This window comes from Pygoscelis adeliae, unplaced genomic scaffold, assembly GCF_000699105.1.
Source record: "Pygoscelis adeliae isolate BGI_AS28 unplaced genomic scaffold, ASM69910v1 Scaffold436, whole genome shotgun sequence".
Lineage (NCBI taxonomy): Eukaryota > Metazoa > Chordata > Aves > Sphenisciformes > Spheniscidae > Pygoscelis > Pygoscelis adeliae.
Window position 1 is genome coordinate 1,786,714 of NW_008825051.1, and position 17,232 is coordinate 1,803,945.

The window sequence follows — 17,232 nt, forward strand, 5'->3', positions numbered from 1 at the left end:
CCCGACTTGCAGTGCCACAGACTGCTTCATGTCTGGGGTGAGGGAGAATACAAGCAGAGCAGGAAGGTCAGCAACTAAAGCCACCTAAAATAGACTTGGATGCAATGCTGTAGAGAATCCTAAGTGGGAATAAGACAACTAGAAGGGAAGATGTTTGATTTCAGATGTCTCTTCCCTATGGACAGCCCCAATCCTTGTCATAGTGAATGCAGGTACCTGCTACCCTTACCTGAGTAACCTGGCATCTTACTGCCCATAAAACAACAACAGTTCCTGTTCTGCGTGGCAAACACTACTTTGAGTCTGCATTTGAGTCCATCTACTAGCAGAAAGTCCTTTTCCCAGCAGGGCATGATGGAGCCACAGAGTGGATGGAGAAGGACTGTTCAGCTGCTGTCCACCTCATGACTGGGAGAGTGTCCTTTGTATTAATGGGAAGGAGTCTCCACAGCCCCTTAAACTTGTTTTTTGATGCAACCTGGAAGTTTCACAGTGCTTTAAAAATAGCATCCGCTAAAATGTGCACATTGCTTCTTTGTGCCGCTTCTGGAGCGCAGGCAGCCAATGCAGAGGTCCCAAGTCTCATGAAGCTTGTGATTATTCACTGCTGAACTAAGCAAGGTCCAGAAAACAATGACATGACCTGATCCCAAAAGACGGAATTGGCTCGTTGTGATGCTAAGCTGTTAATCATCTAAGATGCTGTAAAGCTGCTTTCAAGAAAACATTCCCTGGTGGTGGTTATTTTGCTGAGTCTTGACATGTGCAGGGTTTTTCTGACCTAAATTTCAAAAAATATTTGAAGGCCAGCTTGTGAAATACTCTTCTTGCGAAAGTTAGTGATTATCAGCCTGAGCATGGGAAGGAAAAAGCCCCAGAAAGGGGCAAATACATGTATTGTGTTCAACAGTGAAGGCTTGCTGCCTTCCTCTTCCACCATGTGCAGCTGGAGTAGGTAGAGCAGCATTTGACTGGGACTCTGCAGACTTGGCCCCGTAGTGATGTCGTGTTTAACCACAGATGTGTTACTTCCCAAGCTTTTGGATCTCTCCGTTGTTTCACTTTTTGTCTGACTTTGGAAAGCCTCAGGGGCCAACAATCATCTCTAACTTAGTGTTTACAGCATAATCCAGCCTTGATCTGTTGTTTTGGACACCGTGCATGACTCCTTAGTAAAATGAAGAATTTGCAGTTACACCACCTGTAGGCAAAGAGGGATGAAGGAAATTGTGAGACTTTAAGAAGAAAAAAACAAAGCAAAAAAGGGGGGGGGGATTTAGTTTAATACCTTAAAATACAGCCATCAAAAGAAAAAAAACTAATTGAAATTTACAGTATTTATTGATGTCGAAACTTGCTAGATGTTATGAATGTGAAAGACAACACTTAAAATTATGTAGGGAATTGGGAAATATTTTTAACTTTCAAGGTTGATTTAAGCTGTATAAATATGTCTCAATTTCATCTTCTGCATTAGGTAACTATTAATGTCATAAGTTCCAGTGGAACAAATTTTAGCATTTACAGTTTTTAAAATGTCAGTGCTTTTATTCATATTTACATGGGGAAGCTTTTCTTTCCAGCAGCGTTTATTTAGGCTGAGTAGAGGGGCAATCAGTTTCTGCCAAGCTGAGGTGAGACTGAGACCAAAAAAAAGTTAATTTCCTCCTTTCAATTTAGAAGAAAAAATTTTTGGAAAAGACTGAGAAATGCTAGTTCTCAAAATTTAAAGGACAGAGGACTGAATTTTAAACGTGCGCTTAGTGGAATTTTCAGAAATTGCAGACTTGTTAGTCTGTCATTTCCTGATGTTAATATTCTGTATTTCTTTTTAGTGAATCAGTTCTAAATGCAAAACATTTTTCAGTAGTGCACTTCATTTTCCTACGTATGCAGCACACTTAAGATAGATAGTTAAATATAGCTAGTGAAAATGTAGATAAGCAGCACCCTACAATATATTATGGATCCTAATTCCCATCCAGTTGTGGCATGGAACTATTTCAAGCAGAAGAATAATTAGAAATGTCTCATTCGCCACAGTATTTTTAGTGTATGTTAAACAGGATAGTCTCTTAAACAGAAATAGGTAGTATGTCTTTCTTGCTTAGCAACTGAGCAGAATTAACCTTTAGTTTTATGGAAGGCAGCAAAAAGGCAGAGTGCAAATCAGCGTTAAACTCATGATATAAATCTCTTCTGAAGCTTTGTTTGGTGGTGATGGGAGCAGACATGATGTCTGCTTGAATCCCCCATGCAACTTCTGTTGCAGTAACAGGAATTCAGTGCCTACTCTTGCCCTTATGGTGCCAGGTCCCGTAGTGCACCCAAATGGAAGGCCAGACTGAGACACCCAGCTGTGGCTACTGCCAAACTTCTGCGATGAAGCAAATTGCATCGTTATGTTGAGACTGTTGTCAGCATTACTGTGTGTTCATGAGACTTGCATGGATGGATGATCTCGCTACAGAGTAAGGATGTTCAAGTCCTTAAACTGCCAGCTAGTCCAAAAAAGCTGGTTTGCACTGAAAGTGCAGGTGGTCATGGTGCACATATGGGAGGAGTCAGCTAGGTGTGTTACAAACATTGGGATCTTCCTCCTTCTCTGTTGTTGGCCCATACATCCTCTTCTGCTCTTTCTCTGTAGTCCGGTGATCATATAGCACATCCAGATCTGGTTGGATTTCTTCTGGGAAGACGTGACTTTTAGGCTAGGATTTTTGGTGGGTGAATACAGCTTTAATGCTTGGGGCATAATAATTCTTGATTGTTGATTACAGTCTGATGTTAGCACAGCCAGCCCCCTCCACCTCTGCCTCCTGAGATGCACCCAACTGTCTTGCAGGTTATGTCAGCTGGACCGAAGCACAAAATACAAATCTCATTCAAGTGATTCATCTTCTGGTAAATCTCTTTCTCATCTATTGGTTGCTTTGCAAATGGTACAAGCCTGCTACTGCTGCCTTTCCGTTGAGCTGGGAGATCCAAGCCTGCTAATGACCAAGTTTGAGGAGTGAGGAAAGGGGGGAGGTTGGCATTATGTGAGCTCCCACGTTGTCATAACTAAGCTGTGCAGAGCACCGGTAATGCTGACCAAGGGGCAACACACGTGCATAGAGCTGCATTTTTCAAAGCAGCCTAAAAATGATGTGCCCAGATGAAGGATTACCATCTGAGTGCAGTTCTCGCCATTAGAAGAAGAGTAATATAGGGAGAGGCTTCAGTTAATAAAGTGTCACTTTGCTCCGTCGCATAAATACAAGTTGCTGTGTCCAATTCCAAATCTGCGTGGAATTGAGGTTTCCAGGAATGAACTGTTTATTACTGGTGCCACATTTATTTAAGTTGTTTCAGACTTGTCGTGTTGAACAGGCAACTTGTAGACAGGAAGAAAAATATCTGGGTTGAAATAATCACTCAGCAGCAAGTCTCTGTGGGTGAAATCCTGCCAATTGCTCAGGAGCTCTGGGACACCAGGAAGGACATTGAGACAATACATATCAAAGACATGGGGGCAAGAGTGTGAGCAGTCAGCAAAATTCGGAACAAACAGCCAGTGATAGGAGCTGTGGATTGCAGTCTTCAAGCACAGATACCGTGGTGGGCTGGGGCTGGACAGGACGTGGCAAAAAGGGTCAGTGATAGACCGCTATATGGGCAGAAAAAGGTGAATTCCTGCTTCAGTTTTGCCTAGAGAATCTGTGGAGTGAAAGATTAGCAAATCCCCAAAGCAAGCCAAATTATTAATCATTCAAACTATGACACTTCCATGACTGTTCTCTGAGTAGTTGGCTTTAGTGGAACTGACTGTGCTGAGGCAGGGACATTACAGTGCATGCATAACAAAATGCCCCATAATATAAAGACCAGAAAATCCCAACAGTCTTTCTTCACTTAAAATACCGTAGTAGCAATGTTTTAGCAAGTGGCCTGAACTCCTGTTGCAGACTGACAATGGTTTTCATGTGTATAGGAAGTCAAGCATAACGAGGAGACTATGTTAGCACTTCTGGCTGGAAGGCAGCCAGAGAGTACGTTGAGAATTCATTGCAGTGTATTAAGTGGTGTATGCCACTGCTGTGTGCCTCTTCCAGATCAAGTTGACTTCTGGGGGGATGGTAAAATGTTGGGTTTTGGCCCGCAAAAGCTTTCTTGCCTGTGGGATGCTGGAAGAGCCCTTTAAAGCCTGAAGCCATGGGATGGTCCAGTGAGCATCTATGTGTTCACTGAATAAGTACAACGCTTCCCAAAGCAGAAGCAGAGAGCACAGATAGTGAAAGAACGGTACCTAGAGGAGCCTGCCCTGTTCAGCTGCTCAGTAGGACCAGATTAGGAACCCGTTTCAGTGAAGATCTTCCTCCAGATACAGACCTCAGCTGCAAACAGCACTCTTAGTGCAACATTGGGTAATAGAAATGTGTTAAGTGATCAGCAGCGTTCTGTATACAGCTGGTGCCTTCCATGCATACCCTTTCCATAGCACTGTCTATTCATGTCTTTGCCAAGCATCATCCATGCCTTCATCTCCATTCCTTACTGGCTGGTCCTGGCAGCTGAAGCCCTCTTCAACAGCTCAGGTCCTCATCGTGTTGAAATATTTAGCACAAAGGCTTGCTCTGCTTGACCTATGCGGTTAATGACTTAAGTTTTCCTTCCAAGCAAACCAATCCAAGTCTGTCAGCCCTGAAAGCCTCATTCACCGATGCGTCAATTCATAACTTCGGACCTGGGACCGTTCTGTAAATGCCCTGAATCGATCACTGAATATTTAACACTAATGGTTTCTTCCCCTCTGCAGGGGTTTGACGCTAAAGGACCTCACCTGGAAACTGTAGGAAACTGCACAGGGTCTGAGGTGCTGAGAATCACTGCTTCTGCTCCAGTGCACCACGGGGTGGATGCAGACCGCCCCTGGTTGACCAAAGGCTCGCTGAGCATCCAGGGTTTCCATTCCTTTCAGTCACACCTTAAAAAGAGGCAATCTTCAAGGTGTGCTTGACAGAAAATGTGTATTCTCAGCCCGAAGAAAGGTGCACTTCTTAGGAACTCTCTCCTTTGGCATACCATCCAGTGTGGATAAAACACCCTGTTTTACCTTCCCAGCTGTCAGTTTGAGGAAGCTGCACAGTGCATCTGGGAATTTGCATCTGGGGCTCCAAAAAAAGCATTTGTAAAGGGTTTCTTGCCCCTTAACTTTTCTTCTGCTGGCCCTCCCCACTTGACTGTTTCCATTACTGTGGCATAGGGTGTATGTTAAAATCTCTGAACATTGCAAAATGGGAAGGAAAGACGCAGATTCCTAGCCATGAGAAACTTAGCAAGACACTGAGAGAGAAAATTCACAGCTGGACATGCCATAATTTGCGGTAAACGGAGACCCCCATCCTGCCACAGTTAAATCTGGAAGTGCGGAGTAAGGATAAGGATCAGTGAGCAGATAGGCAGAGCTGTGTAGCATGCAGCGGGGTCTCTGCCTATCTCAATATTTAAATCTCTTTCTTTTTTGCAGAAACCGCAAGTCCCCTGATTTCAAATCCTTTCCCGCTTTTACAAAGTAAGTGTGATGGGTGTCTGTGGTGCGCAAAGGCGGGGACTTCCACCCTGCAGCCGTGCTGGCCTGCCCTCTTAGCATTTTTCATGAATAAATGTTTTTTTATTATGAGTCCAGGTGTGAAAAACAAAATGCCTCACTTCTGTGGCTCTGGTTTCAGATTTAAATGCAACAGAAATCCCTCAGGGTGTTTCTGTGCAGTATGTGGCTGCTAGACCATTTAGACTCATTTACAGCCTTCTGGGAGTTAAGTTTTGTGAAATACACCAATGATATGTGTTCTGAGAGACCAAGGTTTGAAAACTGAAAATGAATCCATGTTCAAGTTACATTTATGCGCAGGAAAACTTGTCTTCATGGCTCAGCTCACTAAACACCTTTGCAGAGACAACTCCCTTTGGCCTGAGAGCACAGATGGGAAATGGGAGCCCAGGATATGGTGGTGAGCAAGCAGGAGGGGAAGGAGAGCAGGTTTGGGATGGGTGGACACAGGCGGTCTCTGCTCAAGATTCTGCCCCGTGTCCTTGATGATTTCAACAGGTGGATCTTCTTCCTCTGACATACAGTGTGTTTGGTTACTGCTTGGCTTGCGTCTGGATTTTAGGAGGGATACTGTCTGCGCCAACCTCGTAATCCAGGACTGCTGTCCCTTAGCGTAGGACAGCCCTGAGTGCTGCACTCTGAGCATGGCCACGGTGGCGGAGGACGCCTGTTCTTTCTCCACTTACAAATCTGAGAAAGAAGTGAGAGCTTTATTCAGAACATGAGAGTTCACGTTGGGAGAGAAACCAAATTAGTGCCAACAAATTCGACAACCGTGATGCGTTCAGTAATCCCCTTTTTAAAGCATGCTTTATAGCACCTCTTTATGTAGCACCTCATTTATTGTCTGAGATGGGTGGAAGTGAAAGAAGTCCTGTTTTCAAGAAACTTCCACTTATTTTGGTGTGTGATGGTGTTTTTCTAGGAGACTGCTGCTGAGTCGAATGTATTGTTTCATCGGTTTGTGTCAAAGGTATGGGAAGATGCAGTTACACTGTTACTAAAGCTAAAGCCAACGGAAACATTGGGCAAAAAATGCTGAGAAGTTTCCCTTACAGTTCTTCTGCATTTGTTTTTCATCAAAATGTGGACAGAAGTGTTGAAATGTGTGTCCTTTCTGTTGAGGAGAGAGCCGCCTGGGGGTCTGCTCCCTGCGCTGCCATCAGTCGTTGAGCGCTGCTGCGTTTCGCTCATGCACAAGCAGCTCAGGGCATTTTCTGTTGAAACTTTCTGTTAAAAGCTCTCAACTAATGTTCACTCCTGGCCTCAAACCAGGCTCTGCTATTTTCTCTGGCTTAGATGTGGCAATGAGAGTTAACATGGGAATTAGAGTGATTTATTTAACCTAAGACCAAATGCTGTTTTTTCTCTGTCTTGGCTTATATAGCCTGCTGCCTTACTCTGGAGCCTTGTTCACTGGGTATATATGAAGCACTAATAAAAGTGTCTAATAATAGCCCTGGGGAAAGATGTTTTAAATTGTGCAACCAACTGTGAGTGTTAGTTCTGTGTGGCTCAAGAGGCTGAAGAGGCTTCAGCAGCTGCTGGTGCTTTAGGTTTCTGTAAAGGTGTTTTCAGAGAGCTCTTGGGCAACCAGTAAGGGTGACATGATAGCATGTCTTGTGCGGAGCAGAGGGGGACCTGGCTCGCAAAGCAGGTTGCTTTTTCTGGGGAAGGATGCTTCTGGGGAGAAGGAGTACTTTGTGCTCAGCAGCCAACACCCAGTGCACCACAGAATAATGTCTCTTCTTTTCAGGGGGGAAAGCTCTTCGGTGCTTGATAGGAGAATGAAATGACATTGCTTGGGGATGCTGCAATGCTTAAATTTCACACTGAGCTTGCAAGAGGCTGCTGGAAGTGCCCTGGGATGGGTGTTTGCAGTTCCAACGGCACTGCTTACTTGCAGTGGATTTGTTTGTGCTCTCCACTATGCAACCCCTCTACGTTGTGGGAAAACTCGGGAATGAGAGTCAGACTCCACTGAGATCGGCTAGCTGTAGAGTAGCCCTTTTCTGTTGGCAGACAGGACATGGTCAGAGTGATTTCCTTCTCCTTCCAAATTTTCAAATATTTTGCCTCAGAAGAGCCATACAGAGTCAGGATCCTGGCCCAGCACAGTGCAATCCTCAAGTTGCTGGAGAGAGGATAGCACTGTCACTTCAGAGACGGCCATCTCCGAGTGCTGGAGTCTGCTCTTCTGCATGGCAGGCAGTGGAAGGAGCGGGTAGCACAGCGACAGCTAGCACAGCTCAAAAGATAAACCTGCTGGGTCTGTGCCACAAGCTCTGAGTGGAAGGGGACAGACGGTGAGGAAGGAGGGATCGGAGAAGGAGGTGGGCGATGACAGTGGGTGGACAGATAGCAGGGGACTGGCGTAGGCGCTGTGCAGCCAGTCACCTGTCATATGCTAAGTGTTGTACCCTCTCCTGCCTTGTCTGATGCTGTGTGGACAGGTCTGGCCCACACAACATTTGCCATTTCATGCACAGACTTTGTGCTGCCAAATTTAGGCTACAGGATTGCAGAAGGCTTCTGAACGTACAGCAACAACACAGAGCCAGAGAGACAGTGGGGCTAATGTAGCGACCTGAACTCTCTGAGGGTCCACTTCATGATTTCTTATCCTTCTGTGAAGACTCAGAGCCTGTTTCCACCCTTCTGCAACAAAGCCTCTTGCGTGCAGCTCAGCCATGTGGCAGAACATGGAGAATAGGAGATGCCCAGAGCCTTGCTTCCCAAGGCTCCCTGCCCAGCAGCATGTGTCAGGGGTCAGGCAGAGCCATTTCCCTGTTGCTTGCACAGGCTCTCTAGCTTTTCCTGCTACTGCAGGAAAGTGCATCGTAGCTGTGGCTGAATATGCATGCATGGGAGAGCTCAAGATGTATCCCAAGGCCTGCAGAAAATGTAGCATCTCTGACTGCTGCCCCAGCTTCATGGCTCTGGTCTTGGCTATGTGAAAAGCTTGCTTTCTGGAGGTGGGTAGAGGAATGATAGCAGCCTGGCATTTCATCTTCTGAGACATTTAGTGAAGTGTGAGAATGCTGGGCTACAGGTTTAGAGTTGAGCGTTGCAGGATTTTAATGGCTTATTTGTTAATGTGAAGTTTTTGTAGGATGCACTAGTGGCAGCCAGTAGTAGAGAGGCCACAGTCTGCTACACGCAAACTGCAGGACCTTGTGCCTAGGTCGCAGCCTGGCCAACAAAGCAAGAGCAACCAAAGCTCAGGATTTCAGACTGTAAAGGGGGAGTACTCTGAAGGCAGCCTCAGTGAGCTCTCTGCCTGTCTCCTTCCACCTTTCGTGGCTATGTAAGGTGAGCTTTGGGCTGTTTTCGCACCCTCCCTTCCCATCACCCAGCTGCTTTAGATTGAGCAGTGGTTACTGGGAGTGAGCTGTGGAAACAAGGAGAGGAAGGGAAACCTTCTCATGCAGCCTGGTGAATTTATCCTCTGCTCCCTTGAGATACAAGTGTGAAGGAAGGTTGTGAGGGCCCTGCGTGCCCATTGGGAATTGGTGGGGTCTTGGGATTATGCAGCCCACGTCCTGCACCAGCCCGGGCGGGCTCAGGGCTCTGGGAGCTGTGGTTACAGGTGTGAACTGGAGTCCCAACCTACAGCCTGAGCAAGCCAAGTAGACAGCAAGAGACCAGCTGGCACCAGCATGTGTTTAGCATCTGCCCAGGGGAATGCAAATAGAGGAAGCTTGGAGAAAGCAGAGCACCCTCCTCCCCAGCCCACGCCAAGGGAACAGAGCTAGAAAGTTCACAGCACCTGGCATTGCTAAGAGGCCCATGGGCCCAAGTGAGAGCCAGGAGCCTGTCTGAGCACGTGGGGTAAATGGCTGTTTTTTTCTCATCGAAAGGGGTTACTGTTGCTCCTGTCAGAACTCCACCCCCTCAGATGTGGAGCAGCAAGAGGAATTGGTTCCTGAGAAGCATTGAAGGGTTTGAGAAGGTTTCCAGCAGCGTGAGACAGGCTGTCTGGGCAGTCCTGCTGCAGGTTGGAAGTCTCTGAGCCATTTCTGAGCTGACTGCACAACTGCTCTTCCTGCTTTGCTCATGCATGAGGCCTGTCTTGGCCACCCAGAACAATTGGGGCTATTGGGGAGCACAGGTGTTCTTGGGGGGGGGGGGGCAGCACAAATGCTGCCCACAGCTTTCCTTGTACCGCCACCAGCAAAGCCGAGAGGGAAAGGAGAGGTTTGTTGATTGGAGCAGTCATGAGAGGACCTGTGGGCCCCTTGCTGAGTTCAGACCACCTGATGGAGAACAGATCCCTTCTGGTTGCTGTAAACCTCAGCCTGAGCAAGGAAGAGGAGAGCTGAAATTCCCCCTGGGGAAGAAAAAGCAGAGGTCTGGCAGTGGTGTGGAGGGGCCTGTGCTCTCAGAAAGGAGAAAGGGGCACAAGTGTGGCTCACAGGGGTGTTCAGGGGAGTTTTGACAACTTTTCCAGGTAATTCTACCTTTAAGTTGCAAGCAGAAATCAAAGGGAGGGGGGATTTACTCGCTGTGTGTACCAGCCCTGATGAGCAATTCTTTTCCAGCGGTGGCTTTTGCCTGGTTTCAGATACAGATTGCCTTTCTTCTCTCCACCATCCAGATCCCTCTCCCTTTTCTAGCACTGATGCATCTCACCCTCCTTCCAGCTGGCCTGACTGTTCCCAGCTCTCTGTACTGTGGAGCATAAGGGGCTTAGAAGCTGAAATCTCAGAAGCATGAGGGTAGAGAAAGCCCTGGGAAGCAAAGCAAGTTCATTCATTCCCACAGGGATTCTGCACATCCTCCCAAGCATCCCTTCCCTCCTCCCCAGGAAAGACTTTTAAATTGTTGGATGATTTTAAATTTTATCCCTAGTTTTAACTTAACTCATTTTCATTTGTGGCAAACTGTAGAATTCTGTGACTCTTTGTCTCAAAAGTATTTAGAAAATGTTTTAGCATTTTCAGAATGTGAAATTGGTTTTTGAAAGTAGGCAGTGGTTTAGTTTCCAGAGGTGGACATTTCTGTAGTAGAACAGAAGGGGAGGCTTTTGGAAATGGGATGAAAATCAACAGGATTTTTCTAAGAAGAATCACAAATGAGAGAACTTTCAGAGTCACCGAGTACACAGTATGTGGTAGTGGCAGAGGGAGGAGCTTGAGATGAAGAACTGTGGAGACCTTGGTGGTCACTGCATGATGGATGGATGTGGGGAGAACCCAGAAAAGACTGGTTGGGAGTGAAGGGGAGTCAGGCAAGGGCAGAGCTAGAAGAAAGACAACACAGCTTTATGGTGATAAATAGCTGAGAATATAACAGGAGGAAGGTAAAGCACCTCAATGAAACAAAATAAGCTGAGAAGGAAATGTGAGGATGTAGTGAAACAAGAGAGAAAAATGAATGTGAGAAATGTGCTGCTTGGAGGGTGCTGGATGTATGTGGGTGATTTGCTTCCCAGTGAGGCGCCCTGTAACTGAGCTTAGGGGAAGAGTTGTTCTGGTGGCTACTTGGAAACCTGCTTCTAGGGAAATTGTGGAGTTTGTTTCCTTGTCCGGGAGCAGAGAAGAGTCCTTGGACTACAGCAGTGAAGGTTGGATTGCTCTGCCACCACTTTCTCTGGCCAAGGTTACTGTAGGCAGAGATTGGCAGAAGGGAATGCATGTGCCTGCTTATGTTCAAATGGCACACGGAGACTTGAAAGTGTCCCAGGGAACCGTGGTGTGACATCTCTAGATTTCAGACTTTCTGAAGCACCTGAGATGTACAGCATGTTCTGTTCTTCCCCCTCTGGGAAGGGGCTCCAGCAAAGCAATGGGGCAAAGAACAGGGGTGGTAGCTTTGTAAGCTGCCCTGGCTGCAGCGCCGGAGCTCCTCTGACCCTGCCAGGAACCTGTCAGCAACATTCAGCAGGCTCTTCAAAGTGTGACTTCTTTCATTAGATTAATCAAATGTTAATTTTGACACTTGAAGGGGGAGTCAACCCACTTAGTTTCAGACATTTCCATCTGAGCAGTCTAGGCTACATAAGCAGTAGAGGCAAATAGGAGCATCTGTAACACGAGTCATCTGACATTGAAATATGTATCTAACAGGGATGGTTTGCACCCATGTGGGGTTTTCTCCTCTCTGATAATTACAAAAGGAGTCTGAACAATTAGATTACATTGTACCTCTTGTGGCATTTTACCACAATTGACTTTCACAACTGATGATTTCAACAGAAACAGCCAGTCCCATGTTAATTCTCCCAGTCCTGAAATTCCTAAGTGTGCCACTCAGCTGCCAAAGTCTTCCCTTTTTTTCACAAGCACAGTTACTTAAGTACAGTATTTCCAAACTTCCTCACTACAGCAAAACACAGGAGTAGCATCACAAGAAAATACAGTAAGTTAAATACAGCATTGAGCACAGCTCCTCCAGATGGAGCTGGCTCCATCTTTTTAGAGAGTTGTAGGTTCTGTGGGAAAGGCACAGCAGGTTGTTTAACCTTACGGCATATAAGTACAGCTTATGCGAACCACTTATGGTCTCTTTTATGTTTTTCCTCGCAGCTTCCTGTAGCTATCTGATGAATTCTGGGGTTTGCTACCTGAGATAGACATCTTAAAGATTATAGCCAAGTCGGGCTTGTGCTTTCCAGTATTTTGGTTCTTCCATCCTGGATGCTGGTGCTCTTGCTTATGTGCAATAGATTTCTTAAGTTTCATTGATGCAGAATATGTTTTTCCCTTCAAACATAGATACAGATTTCTGGTATATTGTAGCAATAGACCTTGCTCTGTGTGTGTGCCAGGCATTTATATGCGAAGTTGTTTATATACCAAATGGTTGCATTTGTCCATTCTGCTGTTACAAAACAAAATGCCACAGCGTAAATGGTGGCAGTGTGCTAGTATATCTGGAGGTATAGAAGCAAACTGCAATGTTAACATATTTCAGCCACTGTAGTTTGACATTACGTCTGTTAACTAATGCACTCAACTAATACTGTTTAAACGAGCAACTGCAAACATTTGCTATTAGATTAATTCAGTGGAAAAAATGCACTTTCAACGTACTTGTTAGAAGAGAACTAAATGTATCTTTCAGCTCATGAGGGAGCTCTGCACCCAGCTCTTTCCTGACTCCAGCTTATCCATATTACTCTGGCAACATGGCTCTCCTGCTCTGCTCTCTGCCTTCTGGCACAGCCCTGATTTCTGTGCTTCTTCCCCTCCACCTCTGCTTAACCCCGGTGACTTGCTGTCGCTGAGCCCAGTGGCACTCACCATTCCCCAGTCTCGCTGCACTTGTTGACAGCCACATAAAAACCAAGCTGAGTTCCCCCATGGCACTTCTCCATGCCCCAACTTCTGAGCAACAGGATTTTTCACAACCCGATGCTCCTTGTCTTACTCAGGAAAGGCAGCAGAGACTGGAATTTGACAGAACTGGATGTAAAATTAATTCACCATGCTTTGCTTTCAGGCTTAAAAAGAACAAGGATATGCTTAAAACAGCCTGCAGCAGGCATGAGCTAGTAAACCCCAGTCAGCGTGTAGCCTCTCAAATCTTTGTGCAGATTCACTGAGATCCCCCCCACACACACGGGCAGGTGCTTCGCTTCAGTGCACGAGCTGTCCCTCTGCCATCCTAGGTCTTCTCGTGGCAGTAAAGTGAAGCACGTGGATAAATGCCTGACCCCAACCCAGGAAGCAGTGACGTGCCCTAGTGCTTTCCCGAATCACAGCCCGAGCCCTGCGGGTTCAGATCTACAGAGCTGCTGTGACGTGCATACATGGGCTGAGGTGACAAGGACCGGGCCCTAAGGCACTGCCCTGCTACTGTACAAACTGAAGTATGCACGTGTGCTGCTTCCCTGCATACTCTGTATAATTCTTCTGAACTGATTTCTCCCAAACAGAGCCTTACACCTGTGGAGCTTGTGGAATCCAGTTCCAGTTTTATAACAATCTCCTGGAGCACATGCAGTCCCATGCAGGTAAGCTGGGCACTTCGACTCGCTTAAAGCGGAGAATTAAATTCTGCGCTGATGCCTGATGTTGACCCCGTTGTGTGTCAATAGAGCTTTCTGTGCTCACGGTTTCCAAAGCCCCAGTAATTTCACCTGCAGCAAAAAAGATACTCAAAGGCTGAAGCACATAGCAGTGGCTGCAACAATGCAAGGCTCAGGGTATATCATAAACATTACTCCTTTCCATAGGAAGAGAGGAAACGTGCCATGCTAGCACAGAGCACATCAAACCACTCATTCCCTTTATCCAAAGGTATCTAGGGAATGCTCATTGCATAAGCATTAATGGGTCACTCCTACAGCAGATTAAATCCCTCCTCCTGCAAAAAGGGTAGTTCTCATTGAAGCAAACAAAGCAAAAATGCTTGCAGGGCAGCAGAGCCTTTGCCTACACAAGTCCTTTTCTGTACTTGTGTCTCCTGGAGTTCTGCAAAGGACTGAAATGTGTTCTCAGAAGAAGAATTTGCCATTTCATCAGTTGTGTTCATTTCCTTCTCGGCTATCTACAAAAGAAAATTCTGAGGAGTAGTTCCACTACTTTGTTTCTAAGCCGCCTTTTTTGTTTTCTATCAATACATAAGAGACAATTTTAAAATTTCAAAGCCAAAGCTGTTTCAAAGACAGCATTCACAATATTTAAAAATGCAGAAATAGGGTTTTTTTTATATTGGCAGAATTTTTTTCTTTTTTTTCCTCTTGAATGAAAATTCAAGTGAATTAACACAGGTTTACAAATTAATTCACCTTTGACAGACCTGTGTTCTCCAACAGACAGCTGCTCTGTTGAGATACACATTCAGTGCTTGCATTTGCCCTCACTTTAAAGGTAAGCCTTGAGTAGAGTGGCATGGAAGGACAGGTGGCTTGAGGAAAAGCGTATTTTCCGTTCTGTAACAGTAATTCTAATCAAAGTTCTTATCTTTTTCTGTGTTTTAGTTTTAGTCCTAATTTTAGTGAGTGTCCCTTGAGTTCTTCATCCATGTGGCTCCTCAGTTCCAGTTCAGTTCTCACTGGCGAATCTTAGTGCAGGCTTTATGTGTTGTTCAGCAGCTACTTTATCATCTTTTTAATGTTATGAATAGACATTTAGGGTGATTTGTTATAAGATGGTATGAGTTTTGTCAATGTTATTTTCTGTTGGAGCATAAGCTGGTTAGTGTGGAGTAACTGGACTTCATGTTACACCAAGGAGCAGTGAAGCTCCGCTCAGGGTAGTGGCTGCCGTCACTCCATGGTGTTGGGGTCTGTTCTTGCTGTTTGTCGATGGCAATTTCTGCTTGCCTCCAAGCTGCATCCTGACCATCCTGTTCCTTGTTCTGGTCTCTGGTACTGAAATGCAGCATTTTGAGTTACAGCTCTTGGTGACACTGAGTAGAGGAGCTGCAAAAGAGGGACCAAGGCTAAGGTGTCAAAGGGGAGAATGGCAATTCACTGCAAAGGTGTGAGCTGTTGAAAATTTTAAGCTAGTGCTGTCACTGCAGCTTCTTCCTTCTCTCTTCTTTACAAATGACGCATGGCCTCTGGGCTTGTTCACCTGGGTTACTTTGGACACACAACAGGGCTGGAGGGAGCAGGTCTCGGTGATCTGACTCATGTAATGTCAGCAGAGATCCCCTCTCTCCAACTCAGGATTACTCCTGTTAAACTGTATTTTCTCATCTCTCCCTGCTCTGTTTGTAAGTCACTATCTTCTGCTTGGCTGCTTCCCCCCGAATGTCTCACTGGTACAGTGAGAGCAAGCTTGTCCGTGTCTTCTTTAAGTGCTGTCTGCAGGCATCACCGAGACTGCCCCTTGTGAAAGCAGCTGTCCCTTGCTGTGGCGTCTCTGTGCATGGTGCTTGTCAGTCCTGTGCTCATGCCTCTTCCTCTGGAGGGAACAGCAGCTTTTCCTCCAGATCTGTGCAGCTGGGGGCGAGCGGTGCAGTGTTTGCTACTGTGGGATGAGGGCAAAACAAAATGAAGAGATGGGAAAGCTACAGACAGCTTTGGTGGGTGTCCGGTTCTGGATATTGTACTTAAGCAGAGCAACAGTGGAGATTACACAGGACTTGCAGTTACTCTGGTCACGGTTTGTTGCCTTTTAGCCTATCGGAGCTTGCGGATTTCCATATCCAAGAAACAGCATCGGCACAACATCTCTGAAGTCTGAGGGTGCAGAGGCCTTACAGTAGTCAGCAGAACTGGGGGCATAGAATCCACATACTGGGGACACTGGCATAGCAGCCGTTTATACCAGTCCATATGCCTGGCTCAAGGAATGTTTCATTATGGGGATGCAGAGATACGAGAAGCCCATATGGGTCAAATACTCCCTTAGTTAATGTGTTCAGGAGTCCAGTTTGGCTTATCATCTCTGATGCAAAGGGCTAATCTCTTCCAACTACATGTAATGCATCCACTGAGCCCCTCTCACAAGTGACTGAAGACGGGGAACGTACAGCTGGCCTCAAGGAGCAGAAAGAGGGACATACTGGCTCTTGAGTCATTCAGAGGGCTGAGCCTGGAGGCTAGAAGGTAATAAGGGGAGATTATAGCTCCATAAAGCAGCTACACAATGAGAAGAAGTAATTAGAATGTAAATTGGAGGCTGAAAAGCAGAAATAGAACAGCAGAACACCAGGCAAAGGAATTCGTTCTGTAATTACACTGTACAATATACAGCTTTGACTCCCTTTAGAGTACTTTGTTCAGGTCGGGTGCTACCATATAATGCCCTTCCTACAATCTAGAGCTAAAAAAATAAAAGGACGACTAGGCTGAACCTGGATTAAAGGATTGGAAGCATGAAGAGAAATTAAAGAACCATGATCTGTGTAGTTCACAGACTGCCTGATAAGGAAGATGAGGCTGAAACGCACAAATCTCATTAATGCCATGTTGAATACCAGCGGATATTTGTACATAATAAATCCCCTATTATTATTAAATAGATAAAAGAGTTGGGGGGATGAAATATAGAGTGAAAAAAACTCACCAAGACAAGGAAGGCCTGAACCATCAACAAAGTTAGTAGGCAACATCCAGCAGTTTCCTTTGCCTACCCACAGATGTTTGGAGTTGAGGACAGTGGTGGCATTAGCTCAAGAGCAATTGGTCTAGGCAAATGCTGGGGGAAAAGTGATACGTCATATCTGATCGGTGGCATCCACTGGAACACCTCCTGCTCTTCATGTCTCTTCCACACCTGCAAAGACCGACCTCTGGCTGCAGTCCTGAGCATGGCAGTGCTCCCCAGGTACCAACCACGACCAGTGAATTCCCTGGGCACACAGAGTCCTCGAGGCAGTCCCAGAGTCTACCCTGGTTCTGTCATATCCTGGATTGCTCTTAGGTATTGATCCATTCTGTGGCCAGTGCAGTGCCCAGACCTAATAGTAACTGTGCAATCTGTGGCTGTTCATCAGCAAGGTTTGTGAGTGCCCCAGCAGTTAACATGCAGAGCTGCTCAAATTCGAAAGGATTTGCTTGTATGGAAGAGGGCACTGGAGTTTCATCACATCGTTGCTTGTCTCTAGACTCTTGCTGGTCTCCCTTCTCTCCCAGGTCATTGCCACACATGAAGGAGAGCAATTTTGCCCTCTCCTGTTTGTTCTGATGGGCAGCCCACTGCTCTGCCCAGCACCAGATCAACCTGGGCTGCAGAGCAATG

At 46.1% G+C, this 17,232-nt stretch overlaps 1 protein-coding gene across 1 annotated transcript in view; it reads left to right on the forward strand.

The window, feature by feature from the left end:
- LOC103918947 (zinc finger protein 618) overlaps positions 1-17,232 on the forward strand; it is a 45,835-nt gene that overhangs the window by 17,809 nt on the left and 10,794 nt on the right. Inside the window, exons 8-9 of the mRNA XM_009326375.1 lie at positions 5,510-5,554; positions 13,473-13,550. Of these exons, the coding sequence (XP_009324650.1) occupies positions 5,510-5,554; positions 13,473-13,550 (123 nt within the window). The remainder of the gene's footprint in view (positions 1-5,509; positions 5,555-13,472; positions 13,551-17,232) is intronic.